The sequence below is a fragment of the Polyodon spathula genome, chromosome 1, assembly GCF_017654505.1.
Source record: "Polyodon spathula isolate WHYD16114869_AA chromosome 1, ASM1765450v1, whole genome shotgun sequence".
Taxonomy (NCBI): domain Eukaryota; kingdom Metazoa; phylum Chordata; class Actinopteri; order Acipenseriformes; family Polyodontidae; genus Polyodon; species Polyodon spathula.
The window spans coordinates 42234148-42257500 of record NC_054534.1 but is presented as its reverse complement, the minus strand read 5'-3'; the positions used below and the strand labels follow the sequence as shown (position 1 = coordinate 42257500).

Genomic DNA, 23353 nt, shown 5'->3' with positions numbered 1-23353 from the left:
GTAATGTTGTTGAAGCTGACACCCTGGGATCCTTCAAGAAGCTGCTTGATGAGATTCTGGGATCAATAAGCTACTACCAACCAAACGAGCAAGATGGGCCGAATGGCCTCCTCTCGTTTGTAAACTTTCTTATGTTCTTATGTTCTTAAGACCCCTGCTTTATGAAGGCATTTCATAAAGACATGGTTAGGTCTCCGAAGGAGTGGCTTCGTCTGGTTGCCCAACAGTAGCCGTCTGCATAGGAGCTGGAGAAGAGCCCCTATGCATCCCAAGCTCTGAGGGACAGCAGCTCTGCTGCCTGGAGGACCAATGTTGGTGGCTTGTGTGCAGGGAGTTCAGGCACATGGTGGTATGCTGCCCCCTACAAGAGGAAGAGGAGGAGCTGCCTGCCCGAATGCTGGAGAAAACGGAATTGGCTACCTCAACGGAAGCAAAGGAGCAGGCACCATCTCCAGCACCAGTGAAGGAGGGGTTACCTGAGTGCTAGAAGGGGAGGAGCTGCCTGCCCAAGAGCTAAAGAGGGAGGAGCCACTGCCGTCTCCGGGTCTCATATTAAGTTTGTTTCTAAAATGAGCCATGCTCCAGTAGGCCCAATGAAAATACTGTAATGACCAAGTGGTTCTGACAGGTGGATTTGTGAGAATAAACGGCATATATATTAATATATATATATATTATATCTTATATATTATAATATATATTGCTGTTTATTCCTCACCAGATATTATATATTATATATATTATATATATATATATATTATATATATTTATAGGGGTTCATTTCTCCACCAATAATATATCTATGTATATAGTATATATATATATAGATATAACTCTATAATCCATCAATCACACACACACTCTTAACCTGCCATCTCTAGAGTAAAACGGGGAGGAGCCGCTGTCGTCTTCAGTGTTGGTGCCACAGCCATGCCAACCTCACAGCCATTATACCTGCTGCTGAGGTTAGCATGTCGAAAGCCAGCCGCACGTCCAGAGGGTCCAGATCTAAGCTTGGCATCATCAATCAATTCCCAGCAACTTAGTATAAAGGAGTTTCGGGTGAGTTGGTGTTCTGTGTATTTGAAGGCCAATGCCCAGCCTACAGACATTTTTATTTTTGAACAGTTGGGATTATTTTGTTTGAGTTGTTTACCTGTGCCTTGTTTGTTTGTTTTTGTTTTTTGTATTGTTTAATAAATATGCGCTTCAGTACTTTGACTGCAGCTCTCTGTCTCGCTCTCCTGCCGGTAACTAGCCTTGTCAGTGATGCTACCCTCTCACAATAAATTTAATTTCCCCAGCAATGTATCTGATATATTACAATGAACTCAAATGTAGAATGCACAATAACAAGTTGTATAGTAGTGTAGCTTTGTAATGGATATCAACTGGAAACTAAGGATGTGCACGTACTGTATTTAAAAGATAATCACCCAGCTCCTTCAGAAACCTAAGCACACACAAAATGAAGTTGTCAGGTATTTCCAGTAAATTGGAGATCATTTCAGAAAAGTGGAAGATAATAAATCTAACTCTCAAGCATATTCTCTCCTTACCCAGAGGAGGCTCTTCTTAAATTGTTTTATCTCTTGTTCATTATCTTGTCTGGGTTATTATCCACTGGGTGGGATCGCTCAGATCGTTGAAGACCCAAGTAGGCGATTCACACGAAGTGGGGTCGAGACGGGTCAAGTCGGAATGTAGGCTGAATTTCGCTGAATCGCCTGTCGATAATTTTCTAAATTTTAATAACAAATATATATTATATATATATATATATATATATATATATATATATATATATATATATATATATATATATATATATATATATATAATATAAAACTGTAAACTCTCCATCATCTGCAACAGAAAAATGAAATGCTCCTTTTTAGTCACTTTTCTTAGACAAGCATTACTATTGCAGATTTATTCTGAAGACAAAGTAAGGATATGTTGACGCTAGTGACGTTCTCAGTAATAATAAGACATACATCCACAATGTTGAGCTTGGTCTTGTTTGTTTTCTTTTATGATTCTATGGCCGATATGCATACTAAGTGTTAACATGACAGTATTTCATCAGGTGATCCATATTATTCGTGTTTTATCAGTCTAATTATCTTGCATAATTTCTGTAGGTATTTAAGCCAATAGCAATAATAAAAATAAATTATACATTTAATTATCTAGTAATTAGGTAATTTAAATATTTTATTATTTGTAACACATTGTGACAGAGATCGATTGACGCTTGGTGTTAGATCTCCCTCCTGACCTGAGAGGGTACTAGATAAAGGGAGCAGAGTACCCTGGACTAAAAGGCATGACACTTTATTCCCGTGGGTTGGTGGAAGTCGGTTGGCCGTTTGTGTTTTTGTTTATTGTGAGTGTGTGTGTGTAAAACCTGGACTTTTGGTTGCGACTCAAACCCGGGGATTACAAATTACGAGTGATACACGCCGCTGTGGTTTGAAACGCAAGAAGCAAAGAAGTTTGTCTTCTGCTGGTTTCTTTTATGTTTTACTGTGTTCTTACAATTTTGTATGTGGTGATTTCCAAAGTGGAAGTTGACATCACACATCATTTCTAAAACATGTTCCTCTTTTAAAGATTTTTGTATTTAAATGTGTTTGATCCTACAAGTAGAACTGTTGTAACAGATTTGTAACCTTACAAAAAAGGAATACTCATGAACAGTCTTCACGTTGTAGATGTACATTAATTATACTGTACTGTCATTACATATTGTAATAAAACAGTAAACGTGTGTAATAACATAACACTGCATATCTTAATCAAGTGTAATTATAGACCTTCTGTATGGAATTCAATAGATCTGTTTAGACATCTGTAAGTGTTTCATAGCTTAGTTTGATAGCCCTCTGGCACCATGAGATTTCTGGATCAATTGATGTCAATGGCCACAGATCTGCATTGACATATGCAATATTAATAATGTTTTGTTAGTGTGGCGTACAGACATCTCAATTCCATACACAAAGAGCAGCTAAAGGCAAAAGGGATTATATAGCATTGATGTTAAGATGACATGAAATTTGACGATGATAGGTAAATGGAATCATCATACACAATATTTGACAGTTTGTTAAAATAAATGGTTAAGCCTATCTACAAGGCTGTTGGATCTGAAGTTTAAGTCACAGTAGCTCATCTTTAAGAAGGTGATATTTACTTGTCAAATTAACAAGGGATTTTTCATCTTACCTATTGTCAGCAGAATAAACAACACTCATCATGAGAAGATCTTCACAATCAGTGATGCCCCTGGCAGAGTGCGGTATTCTGTGTCCTCGTCGGAGAAGACCAGACAGGACCCATTATTAATGCAGCTGTGAAGTGGAAAACACAGCCAAGAAGAAGTTATCAGCATTATAAATAGCAGATCTCTACCCTACTTGACATTCATCCTAAATTAGCAAGTTCAGGTTTCTACTTTTTGCACAAAAAAGCTGCAGAATAAAAACAGACACAGCCCCTTATTACAGGGTAAGTAAGGTACTTCACTTCTTCAGAATTTCAGGGTCAGGTAACAAATACTGAAATACAGTACGTTTGACTGCAGCTACAGGCTAGAAAAAATGCACAATAGTGCCTTTCAGGGGAGTGTCTTCGAGTTCTCCATGCTGCCATTCGACCTCTCCTTAGACCCCTGCACGTTTTCAAAGTGCAAGGATGCCATCCTAGCTCCCTTGTGGCTGCAAGGGATGAGCGTGATGAATTATCTGGACTATTGGCTGATTTGTTCCCAGTCCCAGGCAGGAGCAGTGGCTCACACAATGATTGGGACGGAGCATCTGTCGAGGATGGTTCTCACCCTCAACAATGCAAAAAGCCAATTAACACTAGTGCAGAGTATGGTTTATTTGGGCCTCCAGCTGGATTCCCTTACAATGCGAACTTACCTGTCGGATGACAGGGTAGCTGCTATTTGCAACTGCCTGCCCCTGTTTCAACCAGTGCAATTAGTACTGTGCCAGAAAATAGCAGTGTCCTCAGCTATTCAACTGGCATTATTTCACATGCGCCCGCTTTAAGCATAGCTCAATGCCTTTTGGCTACACCCCAAGCTTGACAGACACCGTAGGATGAGTGTCTTGTCTGTGCTGGAATGCACTATGTTGGTGGAGGTAATACCCACCTGAGCAAAGGCGTAAGGATGGGAGTCATTTACAACTGTCAAGTGGTGACGACAGACGAATCCAACTCTGGTTGGGGGGAGGTCTGGGCAGGCAGAGGAGTCCACAGATCCTGGTCGGGCCGGTGGACATCCCTGCACATAAATGCACTAGAGCGGAGAGCAGTCCACCTCGCGCTACAAGATTTTCTTCCTGTGCTCCACAACAAACATGTCCTTGTCCGCACAGACAATGTGTCAGTGGTTCCGTATATGAAACACCAGGGAGGGCTTCAGTCCCCGGGATTACACAGCATAACTTTTCAGCTACTGACCTGGGCACAGAGGCACGTTACTCTCCCTCCGGGCTGTACACACGGGAGTGGTGAACTGGGTGGCAGACCTTCTCTCCAGGGAGGGTCCTCTCACGCTAGAATGGCAACTGCACCCTCAGGTGGTGCAACGCATTTGGGAACACTTCGGGGAAGCCCAGGTTGACCTTTTTGCCAAGGCAGAGACGACCCAGTGCCCCTGTGGTTCTCCCTCCACGGCTGTGGAGGTCCACTAAGCGTTGATGTCCTAGCGCACAAATGGCCCAAAGCACCTTTATATTCTTTCCCACTTGTACCGTTACTCCCTGCCTTCCTCGACAAGGTCAGGAGAGAGTAAGCGACAGTTCTCCTGGTTGTTTTCGAACCTCTGCCAAATCCATGCGCAGCGGGATCTCCTCAGCCAGGCGAAAAGCCCTCTGCCACCCAGAACCGGGTAGACTCCAGCTGTGGGTCTGGCCCCTAAATGGGACTGTCTGTATGCCCTATGGATCTCAGATGCCGTAGTCAGTACACTGCAGATCACTAGAGCTTCTTCCACAAGTGCGTTGTAAGCCTATTGGAAATATTTTCAAAAGTGGCCATGATCCCATGTATTGCCCTATAGCAGTTATTTTACAGTTTCTGCAAGATCTACTAGAGGCAGGTAAATCCACCTCTATGTTGAAATTGTACCTAGCAGCCATATCCATGTTCCCATCAACTCAGTATCCCTGGGTGCTCGTATGCTCGGTGGTTATGACCTATAAGGACCTATAAAGCACGTCCTCCCCGAGTCTAGACGTGGTACTGGAGGCTCTCACGAAGGAGCTGTTTGAGCCCATAGATACCATATAGCTGAAATATCTCTCTATGAAGCCTTTCTGTTAGCTATCACCTCCGCTAAACTGGTCAGTGAGGTACAGGCACAGTCCATGTAGTTTCTATATGCGCATTTGGAACAATGGAAACAGAGTAGCCCTGCTTTTCTCCCTAAGGCGATTACAGCATTTCAATTGAATCAGTCAGTGGAACTAAAGGCTTTCCATCCCTTCATAGGGGAGTCGGATAGGAGATTAAATTCCCTCTGCCCAGTTCGGTCATTGAGATGAATAGAACGACAGTGTTGTGTCAGTCTGACCAGCTCTGTCATGGCGAAAGGACACATTGGATTGTGGACACAGCTTTGACTGCATATACTAATGCCAGCCTACCCCCAATATGGGAGGATTGCTACGCACTCAACCAGAGGTGTAGCTATGTCATGGGCCCTCTTCAGAGGTGCCTCGTTGACTGATACATGTACTGTGGCTAGCTGGACTAACCTGCATACATTTACCAGTTTCTACCGACTTAATGCTGTAGATCCCTCTATGCCTTTAATAGGCACTATGGTCCATGAGGTTGTACATTCACACTACCAACACTAACGAGATTTCCCTCAGATGCTGTCTGCTCATTCTCCCTCATGACGGCTCTGGTATATTTTCCCAAAAGTATTCAATTTGGAGGTCATCTTCGAATTGAAAGGGAATGATAGGTTATGGATGTAACCCCGGTTCCCTAAAAGAGAATATAACTGCCAACCTTGTGAGGTCGCATCACTCACTTTCATGGGTTCAATTCAAAATAGGCTGAGATCTCCGCACAGAGGCCTATTTGTTACCTCGGTGAGGCGGGACCAAGGACATCACTCCGTGGAGGGGCCTATTGGCAGTTTTGATATAAAATGCTCAGAAAATACCTGACAAGTAGGCATATCCCCAAAGTATTCAAGTATTCTTCTCTTTCAGGGAACCAGGGTTACATCATTTCTTTTGAAAGTTAGCAGTTTCTTGCCTGCTCCTAACTCCGGAAGCCCTTGCTCCTGCCTCCACTTCCTGCTTTGCTCTGCTTGAGCAGTTGTATTTTTATTAATCTGCTCAATCAATTCTTTTATATCTTCGATTTTCTCTGGGTCTTTTAGGGGCGCCCACACACGCTGCCACCATATGTAAACCTGGCCAACACTTGCGGTCGTTTGTTTGCCCAATGTAGACCCAGACACACAGACTTGAGGTTTTAACATGCTTACACGCTATTTTTAATAAACAAGAATCAAACAAACTAAATAAACACCTAGCTCTTTTCTAGCACTAACTAAACAAACTAGAACTCTAAACTAATAAACGGACAGCTAGGCTGTTTATCGGCTGAAAAACAAAACACAGTTTTACAAATACACAACAAAAAGGCTTCACACAGTATCTTTGAGGACTACAACACAAAGTCAGGCTCTTCATACAGCAGCCCAGAACAAACTGGCTGCTTTCTTTAAATACCCTGCACCTGGCTCTAATTTACAATGATAGCCAGGTGCAGGGGATAATTACTAATAAAACAATAATAATAAACAATTACATACACGTTTTATGCAGGGAGGATATTATATGTAGTATTTATCCTATATAGAGAAATATGATATTCAACTCATGAATTATTAATTCTTGTAAACTAATCTTAATACAAGAGGTAATACCTATCTATGTCTATTATTCCAGTGTATTTTTACATGGCATTGTTCTTACTAGAAAAACTAATATAATTGTTAGAGTATATTTTTACTTACATATCCAGGTCCACAACCTTGGTCCCTTAAAAATTGACATTTTGTGACAACAGTTCATAATGTCTCTCTACTGTGTAGCAGTTGGGTGCCTACATTTTTAAAAAAGCAATATAAAGCTATAGAGCAAACTAGTTGTCTACACAACTTAAAATGTCTGTAAAGTAATCCCTGAAGAGTTTTGCGTCTCCGTGTCCTGTTTTGTCGAGCGACTGGCATACATTCTCAGAACTCCAGTTCGAAATGGCATCCATAATAGACCTGTAAAAGGCAGACAACATCTATGAACATGTATAGTAGAGGCTCATTGTGAAAAAAGTGACACTTTTGGGAAATAAAAGCAGGAAGGCAAGGTATGAAGCCCAACCGGCCTGTCACCGCACAGGCTATAAATACGATCCACAAGGATGACACCCAGGGAACAATATCTGCACCTTTTAAAACTTTTTCTTTTAATAGGGGTTTTAATTGTTGCATTTTCTTGGTCTTTTTTCTACAGCCAACCAAATGATTTCAAGGGAAACTTTATCAAGCAGACAAGATAATTTAAACAATGAATGTATGTTTAAAAACAAACAAACAAAAAAATCTTACCACATTAGTCAGTATTGCAATTGTAAATTCCAGTAAATCTGTAGAGTTGAAATCAAAAATCAATATGTAATACAGTAGTCAATGCCACAAAAACTGTCACCCTGTTTTCGTAGACAGATGCATAATTTCTCTGACTGTATGCCATAAACTTTAAAACAAGTAATGTTACAGTAACTTAAATGGTTAGTAACCTTCTGTCAAAAATGTTACTGTAACTGAAATACAATAGGCCTACTTGTTAGGTAAGAAAGGAAATTGCCAAAAGAAACAAAGGATTTAAAAAAAAAATGTTATCAGCATCACTGTATTTGCATTCTGCGGTTGGCTCAGAGGAAGCTCAATATGGTCGATTTTCTGTTTTGAACGACCAAGTCCACGTGACTCAGAGGCGAGTTGTAGGTTATTTTTGAGATATTATTTTCAGGGGGAAACTCACAGTAGATTTGGGCCAGTTCGGTATTATAACCCTGTAATACCCATTATTTTTAATGACAGGGCCTACTTTATTTGGTCAAACCAGATTCAGTTTCTTGTCCAAAACACTTTCTTTTTAGAGCTAAAATTAATTATCAGACCAATTGTGTCTTTCCTATTGGTTTGCTGTCCAGTAGCTGCGGATTGAACCTTCATCATGGTGTCCTGTCACAGACATGATTTTCCTTTTCTCTAGACCAGCGTTAGAAAATATCAATGTTTATGTAACTTTTTATGTTATAAGATTAGTTGTAGATTAGAATGTTAAGGGAAAAAGCAGGTATTATGCATGGATTGGTTTAAAATTTATGATGAAAGGGAGACAGGTTAAAGAAGGATTTTTGTTTGTCCTTACATTAAACGTTTCTCAAATTAGGCCTTTAAGGTCATTTATATCTTTTTTATTAATTAATAATGTGCGTTATTCAACACATGGGACAAATTTAAACTTATCACATTCATCACCCTTCTCTTCTCCAGTTGGTCTGAACAACATTGCGCAGTGCTGTTTGATTTTATTTCTGTCTCAAATGTCACGCCTATCGAGAGCAACAACCTAATGCATGCATAGGCCACCACAGCTAAGCCACCACAGGCCACCACGAGCAAGGTCCGAGCCTGCAGTTATATCCATCTTCTCGGAACTGGCAGTCCCTCCTCCTGGTCCGAACTCCTCGAAAAGCGATACGCACTGCGCTTTGACTTTCCCTAGTCGTAAGTGATATGTAACTGTCATCTGTTTTGTCTTGTCACGTTTTGAATTTGTGCACATTGTTAATATAATGTAATATTATGGAGGCCCCCTCGCTGCCTCGGGGCAACTGCATTGGTTGCATGTCCCTAGTGCACCACTGGCTATTAAAACAAGCTTGTCAAATTCCATCTCATTTCTGAACTGCTCAGATAAAAACAAAAATGAAGTCGATCCTCCATGCATTGGTAAAAAATCAATACAGTGAAGTCCATTTATAAGAATCACATCTCCTCCGGGTGATTTGATTCTTATAAGTGGTTCATTCTTAAAAGCAGACCGATACGATTACTGTGGTGCAGAATCAGTATGTTAGTATGAGCATACTTCCCGATAAGAGCTTGTTCCCTGCAGTGTAATGGGTTGACCAGTAGATGTCATAAGAACATAAGAACATAAGAGCATAAGAAAGTTTACAAACGAGAGGAGGCCATTCGGCCCATCTTGCTCGTTTGGTTGTTAGTAGCTTATTGATCCCAAAATCTCATCAAGCAGCTTCTTGAAGGATCCCAGGGTGTCAGCTTCAACAACATTACTGGGGAGTTGATTCCAGACCCTCACAATTCTCTGTGTAAAAAAGTGTCTCCTATTTTCTGTTCTGAATGCCCCTTTTTCTAAACTCCATTTGTGACCCCTGGTCCTTGTTTCTTTTTTCAGGCTGAAAAAGTCCCTTGGGTCGACACTGTCAATACCTTTTAGAATTTTGAATGCTTGACTTAGGTCGCCACGTAGTCTTCTTTGTTCAAGACTGAACAGATTCAATTCTTTTAGCCTGTCTGCATATGACATGCCTTTTAAGCCCGGAATAATTCTGGTCGCTCTTCTTTGCACTCTTTCTAGAGCAGCAATATCTTTTTTATAGCGAGGTGACCAGAACTGAACACAATATTCAAGATGAGGTCTTACTAGTGCATTGTACAGTTTTAACATTACTTCCCTTGATTTAAATTCAACACTTTTCACAATGTATCCGAGCATCGTGTTAGCCTTTTTTATAGCTTCCCCACATTGTCTAGATGAAGACATTTCTGAGTCAACAAAAACTCCTAGGTCTTTTTCATAGATTCCTTCTCCAATTTCAATATCCCCCATATGATATTTATAATGTACATTTTTATTTCCTGCGTGCAGTACCTTACACTTTTCTCTATTAAATGTCATTTGCCATGTGTCTGCCCAGTTCTGAATCTTGTCTAGATCATTTTGAATGACCTTTGCTGCTGCAACAGTGTTTGCCACTCCTCCTACTTTTGTGTCGTCTGCAAATTTAACAAGTTTGCTTACTATACCAGAATCTAAATCATTAATGTAGATTAGGAATAGCAGAGGACCTAATACTGATCCCTGTGGTACACCACTGGTTACCACACTCCATTCTGAGGTTTTTCCTCTAATCAGTACTTTCTGTTTTCTACATGTTAACCACTCCCTAATCCATGTACATGTGTTTCCTTGAATCCCAACTGCGTTCAGTTTGAGAATTAATCTTTTGTGCGGGACTTTGTCAAAAGCTTTCTGGAAATCTAAATAAACCATGTCATATGCTTTGCAATTATCCATTATGGATGTTGCATCCTCAAAAAAATCAAGCAAGTTAGTTAGGCACGATCTCCCTTTCCTAAAACCATGTTGACTGTCTCCCAGTACCCTGTTACCATATAGGTAATTTTCCATTTTGGATCTTATTATAGTTTCCATAAGTTTGCATATAATAGAAGTCAGGCTTACTGGTCTGTAGTTACCTGGTTCAGTTTTGTTTCCCTTTTTGTGGATCGGTATTACGTTTGCAATTTTCCAGTCTGTCGGTACCACCCCTGTGTCAAGAGACTGCTGCATGATCTTGGTTAGCGGTTTGTAAATTACTTCTTTCATTTCTTTGAGTACTACTGGGAGGATCTCATCCGGCCCAGGGGATTTGTTTATTTTAAGAGCTCCTAGTCCCTTTAACACTTCTGCCTCAGTTATGCTAAAGTTATTTAAAACTGGACAGGAACTGGATGACATGTGGGGCATGTTGTCAGTATCTTCATGTCATGAGTTCCAGCATGCATGCACACCCACAAAAAATCCACCGCTGCTTTTCCTTAATGAATTAAGGATAATGGTCAATTGGTTAACTGTCTGCTTGTTAAAGTTAATGGCACCTCGATAAAAAGGGTTTCGCCGACAGCTTTGTGATGGGGGTATAGAGGAGTAAGAAAGAAAGAAAAAAAGAAAAAAAAAGAAAGAAAGAAAGAAACCAAAACCCGAGTAAGAGATCTAGTGTTTGTTCCACACAAAGTATTGTTTTGCTTAGTGCTCCAACTAAGATCTAGGTTTATTTTGTTACACCGATTTACAACTGTAAAGCAAGACTCCAGCCTGATAATTGACACTGTCCTCGGCCACTCTGTCACATTACAATTAGCAAAGGGGTGCCATCAGAAATTTAAACACAGTATACAGATGTCAATGGTGCTCAATCACTGAGGACAATACATCAAAACAAGTCCTCGTGGGAAAGCAGCTTGTTATATGATCATGATTATGTTTACTCAAGGCTGCAGAATCCTATTTTACTACAATATACTTGAGAAGCGATCGTTTTGTGAGGGTTCCTAGTTTAATTGCCTTGCAGTGTTACATGTAATGGCCTTTGAATTAAAATGCCTTTACAGTACAGTATTTTACTGCTAGGATTACCACTACATTTAAGCATCTGTGGCTTGCTTATTTTCTGTTGTGATGCTAATCTCAGTTTTTCATTAAACAGAGATGCAAAGCTCTGAATTCCCCCCCCCACCCCCCGCCCTCTTCCTCCTCACTGCGTGGCAATCCCACTCCCTCTACATGCATATCGCACAATAACAGTGCTGTACACAGTATGTATTCAATGAATGTGTATTCACTTTATTGAAACATATTTTCACTAACAGAGAACACAAGAAAACATATCTGCACAATGCAGTGGTGCAGTCACGTTTGATTACAAACAATGCAGTGTTTCCTGCATCATTGCACTATCCATGCTGCATACGTGCCTAATCATGCGAGATGTGATCAAATTCAAAAACAGCTTTATTGGCTATAAACGTCATTGCACTTGATCAAGTAACGTATTGTATGCAGTCAGTTTGCCCCTAAATTATTCTAATAAACGGATTGCTTGATTCTTACAAGCAGATTATTTTCCATTGGTTGGTATAGGAATGATTTTGTCCCAGTGTTTCTGATCACTATATGCTGTTGATTCTTATATCAGTGATTGTTATAAATGGAGCACACTGTATTATTTTACCTGTTGCGTTTCATTTTTGTTTGTGTTTGTATTGTGCATGTTTTTTTCCACCTTGCCACTAGGTTTAGGTAGTCATATTTTTGACTCATTACAGTAAGTCTTTTTATTTTTATAGCATTTGTAAGCACCTTCTTTAAATAAGCAAAATGCCAAAAACAATCAAATACACTACACATACGGAAAAAAGATAAACTCCACATTGCAACGCAGAGAAATAGCATTTGAATATTTCATAATTTGAATATTGCTAAAACAAAAACAGCACCTTGCTGAAATATGATTGCTGTTGATTTGTGCTAGTTGACAAAAAAACCATTGTGTCAGACGCCTTCAGAACACGTATTATCCTACATGCTAAGTCATATGTTAAATCATTGAACAATGTGATTCTCTTACATGGAGAAGAATACAAAATATACTTAAAACGTGTTACCTGTTTTAATTCTGCAAATGTAAATGATCTTTTGTTACATATAGCACTCAAAGCACAAGCATGCATCACAAAAGAACTCCACTTTGCATCTTATAAAACACATCTTATAAAACACATCTACACAGTAAGCATTATTGGTGTTAAAAGTTTAGCTTTGAAACATTTAAACATTATCCAAATGGTTTAAATGTGGATGTGTGTGACAGAAATACAATGAACCTTGGTTGTAAATCTCCCTCCCGGCCTGTGAGGGCGCTAAGCAAGGGCAGAGTTCTTTGGACGGGCTAGATTGACAGTTCTTTCCCCGGGTCGGGAAGTCAGTCAGTCTGGAAAAAGGCAAGACTCCGTTGCAAGAACATATTGACCTGGAAGGGAAACAATGTAGCAGCCGTAGATTGAAAAGGTAGCTGCATTCGTTTACCAAAGGGTCATGCATGACAGCATATAAGGGGGACGGAGAATTGTAATCTGTTCGTTCATATTGGTTTGTAGTGAGTTAAAGCCAGAAGGACAGTGAAAGTGTGTTGTTATTGAAAACCGTGAGTTTTGTGTTTTTGTTTGTTTGTAATTGTCTCGTCTTGTCTTGCACGTTAACAGACAGTTAACACAATTACCAGGGGCCAGCATGAAACCAGACAACACTGCACCTTTTTCACAAATAAAACTGTTTTTGCACCACTAGCACTAATTCACGTACTAACAGACTTGAGTATTTTGTGTTTTGTGTGGGTGTATAATAAAAACAAGATTATGGGCAACACAGGGATTATAAATTAAGTAATACACACTGCTGTATTACTCACCTCCATTATTATTTATTGTTTGTTTTGCCGTAAGGCACTGGACTTAAAAATAAATAAAACAAACTTTTTCACCTGGATTACAATTGTCTGCCTGTACCTGCACACAATCACTTTGCCACAATGTGAAATACAGTACAGTACAGTGTTTATACAGTAGTACCTATTCAGTGTAAGGTTATTTTTTTAATGTTCAGTGTTTATGCTTAGCCTATTCAATATACACAATAGTGTTGCAAACATTAGTGTTGTAATGTATTTGAAGTTTGAATTTTCTTGTTTTAGGTTAGCCGACTGCTTACCAGCATTCCAAATATGTTAACGTTTGAACATTTAGGAAATTAAACAGAGTCTAACACCTCTAGTAACCATGAGGCCATCTTCTGGTCACTGACAATGTACAGTACTTGTAAAAGCATGACTCACATTAACTTAATAGTAATACCATGAACACAATAACTGACACAATTACATGATAATAATCAAAAAACAGTTTAAAAAAAGATGATTTTACTCAAAACAGTACATTTCCTCATCTGAATACAGTTTTCTAGTTCAGCATACCTAATTGTATACTAAAGGCTTTGGCTATTTTTTGGATCAACAAGGCTTAGCTTACTTCTCATCTCAAAGCTTACTTTTAGTGCCCACTTGTGGTACAATATTGTACTGTTTACAGTCTTATCAGAAAAAAAATACTTGAGGTTTTTCACAGCTCAGTAAGCAGATCTTCACTGAATATTCCTGTACTTCACAACTCACTGTGTTACTGAGAAATAAATACATGGTTTAATTGCAAAAGGAATATTGTGTGTCTTCTGAAGATAAATGATGTCTAATAAAAATAACAATTTTAGTTAGCGGAGAGAGTAGAAATGAGCCAAAAGAACAGACAATGATGACCTTTGATTAACATTACTGTAGCTGATTACCTTGGTTTATATTCACTGAACTAGACCCACAATGGAACTACAGGTGGGAAAAGTAACATCACTGCGAAAATCTTAAAACACAGCTGTAGCAATAACTCTACTAATAAGTCTACTGTCTCAATGTAACAGAAACCTAAACATTCACATGCCCTTATTAAGGCAGCCATATCAGGTCAAAAGTAAATGTCCTCATCCCCGTCACGTTTAGCATTCAGTGTTTATAGAACCTAAAATGGTTTCCCTTAACAGGGCACTGGGTAATCCTGTAAAATTACTGCCACAGAAAGGGTTCAGATATATTGTACACGGAGTTTCCATCTAAATATAAAGTCCCAAACGTTTGATAAGATATTAGAAGTTGAAATGGTAGCTGTGGATTTACAAAAAAAAAAAAAAAAAAACTATTGCACAACTGTCACCAACCACTAGAGGGAGGCACTGTATATGTTATATATGTTCATGTTACACATTTTGTCATTATCGTTAAAACCTAAGAAACCCAACTCAAGTGGGCAGGTGTCACATTAGCCAAAACCTTAGTTTCTTTTCAATTGTAATTAATATTTTTTATTCTTGTGAATCAAAGATTTGTATTATGTGTTTTAATGATTTTAAGCCGTAATCTAATTGTTTTACTGAAATACAATAATCTGTGTGCCGATAAACTTAGCCTTCTGTGCATTCTGCTTTATCAGAGTGCAGCCCAGTTTATTTACATTCCCACGTGATAAATTATATCCTGAAGCTCCTGTATTTATCAGGCATGTAGAACAGAAATTAAAAAAGGAACTCACATTTTTCCAATTGTGTGATTGTTATACTGATAACATTTTATAAACTCATCAAGTTGCATATTTTATTCAAAATCTAGCCTTTAGATCTTGAGCTGTGGCCTAGTGGCACAAGATAAAAATGTAGAGGTTGCAAATAATAGCTCAGCCACTCCCTTGCTAGTGGAAAACCAAATTAGCTTGTCAACTACAAGAGAATGACATGTTAATAGTATTGAAGTTGTAAGGTCAAATTTAGGTTTATTTAATGTCTAATAAGCTGGGTTCTCTGGAGGAAACTGACTTTTTTTAAACAAATACTGCAGTTGCTTTCTTTCAAGGGTTGTACTTACTATTTCCAAAGATAGCAATTCAGCTACTGCTGTCAGTCTGTCATTGGCTGTCTTGCGAGACTTGTGTAACCCGCTTCAAACTGAATAGTGTGACTCAGTTTAAATGTCATGCTTTGTAGCAGTTAAAGTGAACAGCCTTCACAAGCCCAGACCTTATTCTGCCTCTTTCTGTTCACTCTTTAAAGTTATAAATATTTGACCTTTTCTTATGTGATGTGCCTCTGAATTCACTTAAAAGGGTCGCTATAGACCAGTGAGGTAACAAGCTGGGGAAGCAGAAAATATTTTTTATTTATTCTTCTCAAAGCATGTCAGGTAGCAAGGGAATGTAAGAATACAAGACCACCTTATATATTTGATGAAGACAGTGTTAAATTAGCATTTTAGACTGAATTGTGATTTTGAATTGACTTACAAATCTCGTTCTATATGCTTTGAAATGTAGGTTTCATTGCATGGTCAGTGCTGGCTCTATGCAGTATCCTCAGTGTACAGAGCTGTACAGACATGTGCTGTAGAAGTTCTGAGAAAGTCTTTGTGTGTAATACATTATAGCTGGAGTTTCAGAATTTTGTTTTTCACTGATAAACACTAAAAACATATACCCAAAAAAACCAAACAAATTGAAATAAGTGTTTATTGCATAAACAACAAAATAACATTGGAGACTACTAATGGCACTTTTTTGTGTTAACTGTTCTCCAGTTCATGGTGCAGTTCATTTGTGCTGTTATTGGTTTTGAACAGTTTACTCCAGAACATAACATTTGTCCAACAGCAGAAACAACCAACCAATTTGTGAACCATATAAAAACAAAAATCCCTAATAAACACCCAGTTTTGGCCATGAACATTTCTAAAAATAAACACTGAAAAAGAGAAAAAAATAAACATAGTAAAACAGTAACCCTAATTATAATTCTGGAATATTTTAATAATGAAAATAATACATTATTTAGCACATTATTAAACCTCATACATTTTGAACAGTAGTACAAACTGCCCTCTTACAAACACATCAGATGTCATAGTAACACTATTTCTTAATGCATCCCCAGTGGGCATTGCAAAGAAGGAGGAAATCAAGTTAAAAACGGTTCTTTTATGGTCAGAAAAGGATAATAGCAATTTTTTTTTTTAAAAGTAACAAGCTTGCGTCAAGATTATTATGTGAATTAATTGATGTAGAATATCGAGTTGCTTCCTGTATGCTGTGTATTTTTGGAAAATACGTACAGCAAATTTGCACACTTCCTTACCAAACGGGATTTCCAGGAAAGTGTGTAGTGTCATTAATTTGCAAAGGGCTTCTCTATGGAATCTTTTATCAGTCTTCTGGTTGGCTCATGAATTGGTTAGATGAGTGACGTGCAGCAGTTAGCAGCTGTATAAAACACATCAGTGCTTAGTGATCATACACTCACACAATCACAGCACCTGCCAGTCACATCTGCTTAGTTGCTACAAAAAGTAAGTACATGTTTATTTGTGTTTTTTCTACCTTTCTGTAGACTAGATAACCTGAATTTTAATCTATTTTACTTCTGGCATAGCTAACTCTTTTTACAAAGGCATTTGACTTCATATATCCTCCAATTAAGGTGGTATATATATATATATAATATATATATAGATATATTATATATATATATATATCTATATATTTGTAATAGTAGAAGGTATGTAGAAGTGCATGTATTTTAATATATCTTTAATAAATTAAAATGTTGTTTTATTTAGATTTTTACCATATAGTACATGGTGCATACATACATTTGCTGTTTATTCAAACTATACAGGAAGAAAGCTTTACAACTGAAAAATCCTGTATGGACCATGTACTTATGGATTACAAGCAGTAGAAGCTAAGCAATTACATTACATAACATAAATGTATATTATCTTTTTATTTCTGGAATCATAGGAGGCGGTGTGGTCCAGTGGTTAAACCAGAAGGTCCCTGGTCCAAATCCCGGCTCACTCACTGACTCACTGTGTGACCCCGAGCAAGTCACTTAGCCTCTTTGTGCTCCATCTTTCAGGTGAGACGTTGCTGTAAGCGACTCTGCAGCTGATGCAAAGTTCACACACCCTAGACTCTGTAAGTCACCTTGGATAAAGGTGTCTGCTAAATAAACAAATAATAATAATAATAATTTTAGAAACAAGGATGGATTATTTTAATAAAGCATTGCTTAATCGGAATGCTGTTTAAAAGTAGATTGCATTTATTTATTTTGTAAATGAATTCATAGTTTAACATTTATATATTACAATGCAGTCTTGTAACTTTCGCTTAAGGTGATTTGCATATTTTGCTTCCATGGCATATTCTAAATGTCAAAGGAATACCTTTGCCTTTGACATTTTGAAACAAGTTTGAATAGAATAATAATGCAGCAATCTAACACGATGATCTTGAATTACAGTAGATTCTCGCTAACCTGAACTGCAGTAGTGGGGTCGACCTATTCTCTGAATCACATAGTATTCGTAGTTTCCACACAGGTGAATTTAAACATTACTGCAAACATTAAAATGTATTGTACAGAGCAGGGGTTCATTTGAAAGCAAAAATGCTAAGAGCACATGAATGTTACAAAAACATTACAGTGTCTGTATTATTTTTTTTCCAAAGGAAAATAGGTTAAGAGAACATACAGTTGTAGACAAAAGTATTGTGGCCCTACACTTAATATAAGATAATTCAAATAAAATTGTGTTAAAACATGTGGACATTAGCCACTGATTAATATGAAAAAGATCAAAATACACAATTCCTTGTAGTTAACAAGCAATATTTATTAAAAAAAAAAAAAAAAAAAGAAAGAAAAAAATCAAGTCAAAATTTTTTCATGACGATAAGTACTGCTTTCATAAAAGAAATGTAATTTTCAGACTTTTTGTGATTTACTTGATTATGATTATATATATAGATATATATATATATATATATATATATATATATATATATATATATATATATATATAATGATTGAAAACTATTACACAGTAATTAAGCTGTATTATAAAGTCAATAGCCAGAAAATGGGATAGTTATTTCCAACATCTGTTGAAAAAGAACATTTTGGCAACACAGCAGATGATGGTCAAGACAAAAGAGTTGGATTTGAGAAAAGCACTTGTAGCAAAGTACAACAAAGGAAATGGCTATAGAACCGCATCAAAGAAATATGGAATACCAACATGAACAATCAGAGCAATAAATCAAGAAGTACCACAGAACAAATTCAACTGAAACACTTGAAAGAAGTGGAACATCCTGAGAACATTACAGGCACTGCAGGTAGGAGAATCATCTGAGCATCTGAAAAAGAAAAAATCCAAGATTAACAGCCAAGGACTTAAAGAAAGATTAGAAGCATCAGGCATAATGGTGCATGAAAGGACTGTACAAAGGCACCTGAACACAGAAGAGCTGTATACACGTAGACCTGAAAACCTAAAGTTTGCAAAGAGATATGAGCAGGAATCTGAAGCATTCTTCAACAAAATTGTCTGGCCCAGTGAGACTAAAATAAAACTTTTTTTTTTCCCAAAAATGAACTGTTATGGAATGGCATTCACAATCACCAGATCTCAATCCAATATAAATGCTTTGGACTGACCTGAAAGAAACTGTAGCCAAGTATTTTATATCCAATCTGTCAGAGCTGAAGGAAATATGCAAGAGAAAATGGGACCAGATTTCACCAACAAGATTTAACATACTGGTTAAGACTTATCATAAACTTCTGAAACCTGTAATAATAGCACAATGAGAACACATGAACTACTAAAGCAGGGGTGCTAATACATTTGTTTTTTTTAAAGACTATTTGTTAAATCTTATCTTTTTTTTATTAAAAAGTGGTTACAGTTTACTAAATGCTTGTCTTTAATCTGTTGCCATGAATTATGTTATAATAAATGCTGGGTGCCAATACTTTTGTCTGCAACTAGACAAGGCATGTTTAGTATTGTGTGGATAACGATCAGTGCTCCCAACAGATTGTTCTGAACAGGTCTGGTCCAACTAGTTTGTCTAAGCACGAGTCTTCTGTAAGTTTTAAAACCAGTAAATAATAATAATAATATAATAATAATAATAATAATAATAATAATAATAATAATAATAATATATATATATATATATATATATATATATATATATATATATATATATATTATATATATATGTACACTTAACACAGTAAGCGTTCAACAATAATAGCTTATTCAAAACATTCAACAGTAATAGCTTATGCTCATCCCACTTTTTTTTATTTTCTTTTTTTACAGGCATGTGCTGGTTCCTGAAATGCTAAAGTTTTGAGTGCAAACATTGTGAATATGTGGTTAATTGAAAGAATTCGAGAAACAGTTGAAAACCACATTCCTTTTGATGGTAACAGACTTTGCCCTTGTGAGGACAGCACTGCAATGGCCAGCCTCTCCAACAGACTGCCCAGCAATGTCCTGACACCAGACAAAATCCCAGATTTCTTCATACCGCCAAAACTTTCCGAAGACTCTGGTAATTCTAAACGACTTCCAGCAAAATACAAGATAAACCCCTCTGCCTCTGAAAACAGCATCCGGCATTGCGCAAAGACCCCCCTGCTACATGTTAGGTCAGGAAGTTTCAGCAAAAGCAACGAGAGAAGGGACCTTGTAAAGTTGGCTAATCAGCACATCATACAAATAGAGAGTGCAGAGGATGTCAATGAAGACAATAAAATTAACATGCACAGAAACAAATTACGAGACCATGCCCCTTGTCCTTCGTCAATGTTACTGCCTCAGGGAGCCACATATTACGGTCTTTCTGGTTTCTTTGAAAGCCCTAACACCAGGAGAAAAGAGTCCTTATTTCATGTAGACTTAACAAGCTATACCCTGCGGAAGCAAGGCAGCTTCCCCAGTAAACAGCTACTTTCTCCAACAGGGTCCCTAAGCTTCTTAAACTCTTCTGATATAAGTCCACCTCCATGTCACCCCTGTAAGGTACCCTTCAAGCAGGGTATCCCTGACAGTGACACACAATCTTCCAATGAGTCTTCACCTTACAGTTCTCCTTTGCTGCCTCGATCCCTATCGGGCTCCTCTCTGTTAAAAATGTTTGGTCAAGAGAGCTCTTTGGGTGAGTCTTCTAGATCCACCTCCAAGCAATCCCTAGGGGGGAATAGCTCCTTCTCTACAGATGAATGTAGCTCCACAGACAACAGTCCCAGTGCCTCGAAGAAGGCTTTTTTCACAGTGTCTGCTCTTGGTTGCTCCCTGGCCCCTCCTGCATTGTTCTCTCTCGACCTGCTTCAGTGCCAGGAGCGTCTCCAGAAAGAGCACCTAATCCAGCTCCACGGCAGAGGAATGGTTCGGTTGTCTGCAGAGTACGACCCAGGCAGCACCACGCTTCGGGTTCGGGTGGTTTCTGTGGAAGACCTGTATGACAGCTCTTTTGAGGAGAAGTGTGTTCACTGCTGTGTCATCGTGTGTCTGACCCCAGGGAAAATGCAGAGACAGCAGAGCACCATCATAAAAAACAGCAGGAATCCAATTTTTAACGAGGATTTCTTTTTCGATGAGGTCACAGAGGAAGATCTCCAGAGCATGTCCTTGAAACTAAAGGTCTTAAACAAGGCATCTAGCCTCAAACGAGACACAGTGCTGGGTGTTAATGCAATGCCTCTTTTTCAGTTATTGCCTTTGTAAAAGGGTAACACAACATGTCAGTACAGAGATGTGAACTTTTAAGAAAAGTATTTTACTGTACATGTTTGTCCTACCATAAAATTCCAAACACATACCATTACTTTCAGTGAAATTATACAGAGCTCCGACATGCACCTGGGTTGTTTCTTGCTAGTTCTGGAACATTGGTGCAAATGCTTTGTGAATATGTCCCACAGTGTTTTGATATGTATTCATTTATGCAATACTATAATTTATACTAATGCTGTAGTCAAATAAATTGCTTTAACTGTCTGTCCACAATGTAGAAACATTATTGCACATGCAAAGGACAGTTACTGTGTTGACAAACATGAAGAATGAATATGCTTAGATAGTTGCACAACAGTACTGTAAAGGGCAATACCTACCCTTAGTGTCACTTGTATTACTCATATAGGAAGCACCTTTTTCTTCATTTGGATTACATGCAAATTTACAATAGACCTGTTTAATTCCTAAAAATAACATTAATTTTGTTGTTTTCAATTACGGTTTTACCTTAAGTTGCAAAATCAGTCTTCAGGTGCACAGTTCAGACTTTGAAGATTATTATTTGTTTATTTAGCAGACACCTTTATCCAAGGCGACTTACAGAGACTAGGGTGTGTGAACTATGCATGAGCTGCAGAGTCACTTACAGCAACATCTCAACTGGAAGACACAAGTGACTTGCTCAGGGTGACACAGTGAGCTGGGTGTTGAACCAGGGACCTCCTGGTTACAAGCCTTTTTCTTTAACTGCTGGACCACACAGCCTCCCCCACTTCATTGTTTGTTTGAAGTGCATGCAGCTCACTCTGTTGATGAAAATGAGCATGCTAAAACCTATAATTAATTGCTACTTTGTGGGATATCCATTTGAATTTCACCACCTTTTAATAAGAACATTTTAATGCAATCTTATCGGCAATGCCCACATGTTGGTGTCAACCATATGCATTGTAACTTGTAACAGTACAGCATGTGATTAAGATGTATGTTGCTTCCTCCTGAATCAAATGCTCCAGAGACATCCACTCTTCTAGGAGCATCTACACATTAATCAAATCCTAGCCTTAAATCACAAATTTAACCTACTCTAAAAGTCTATATCAGATTGCAAAACTGCTTTTCAGTCCCCCAGTGGACCAATTTAACTGTTATTCTCTTGTTGCTAATTACCATACAGCATATAGTACTGGATGAATCAACAACCTGCGTATAGGTATGAGATTCAATGTACATATCTAATGTATACATGGAACCATTCAGATATGAAGTCTGATTTTACTATCTGTGACAGCAAAAGGCAAGAACCTAGTGTTGTGGCAGAAGACTGTTACCAAAGCATGACATGTTAGAACAGATGCACCCGCCTTGTCAAAACTAGAATATTCTGTGTCAATGTGTAAAATTGAGCCGATGGGTGCTAAGAAAAGGCCTGAAATAATATTTTCTTTCACATTCTTTGGCAAATTCATTAGTGTTATGAGCTCAAATGTTTTGTGTTTTAAACTAAATTATTAGGCCCTTCCCATGAATGACAGTTCTAAAGTGATACTAAATATTTGAATTAAATACCCACAGGGTGTTTCAGCTGCAGAATCGTAAACATAAATAAGTTATAATCACTTGCTTCGCAGTTTATGTGGCATATTGAAATAAATACAATATAGCCGATAAATGAACGTATTATAGTATATATTCCTGTCGAATGCTGAAACACTAATGAAAGTCATTTTACACATCATATATTATTATTATTATTATTATTATTATTATTATTATTATTATTATTATTATTATTATTAGCAGTTGACACAAAATATCTACATTGAATCACAATACCGTGTGATATAGCTACGCTACTTATATGTGTAAAAAAATGTGCTTATTCTAAGCTCTCTGTACAAATCAGTGACGATCGGGACTGATGCTAAACGAAAGCCAGAGACTGTTGCATTTTACAGCGCAATGAAGTGTGGTGTGTGGATATACTGGATCAAAAGGCACGGCTGTAATCTGTCAAATGTGGCAATCGCAGGTGGCCTGTGGCTGTTTTTTTATAATGTTTTGGACCTGGCTTTTGTTTTGTACAAGGGGTGCACCGGGAACACAATCTCCTGGAGGGACTTCATTTTGCAGCTAGCCCTGGAGGTACGGCAGAAACATTTTGAGAAGCGATATGAAATCTGGCTGGCAA

At 38.0% G+C, this 23353-nt stretch overlaps 1 protein-coding gene across 1 annotated transcript; it reads left to right on the top strand.

Annotated features, from left to right (window-relative positions):
- The first annotated feature begins 19791 nt into the window (after positions 1-19791).
- LOC121319943 (C2 calcium-dependent domain-containing protein 4C-like) lies at positions 19792-21150 on the top strand. The gene has a single exon (XM_041257973.1). The coding sequence runs from the start codon at positions 19792-19794 to the stop codon at positions 21148-21150; it is 1359 nt and encodes a 452-aa protein (XP_041113907.1).
- Positions 21151-23353: the final 2203 nt, after the last annotated feature.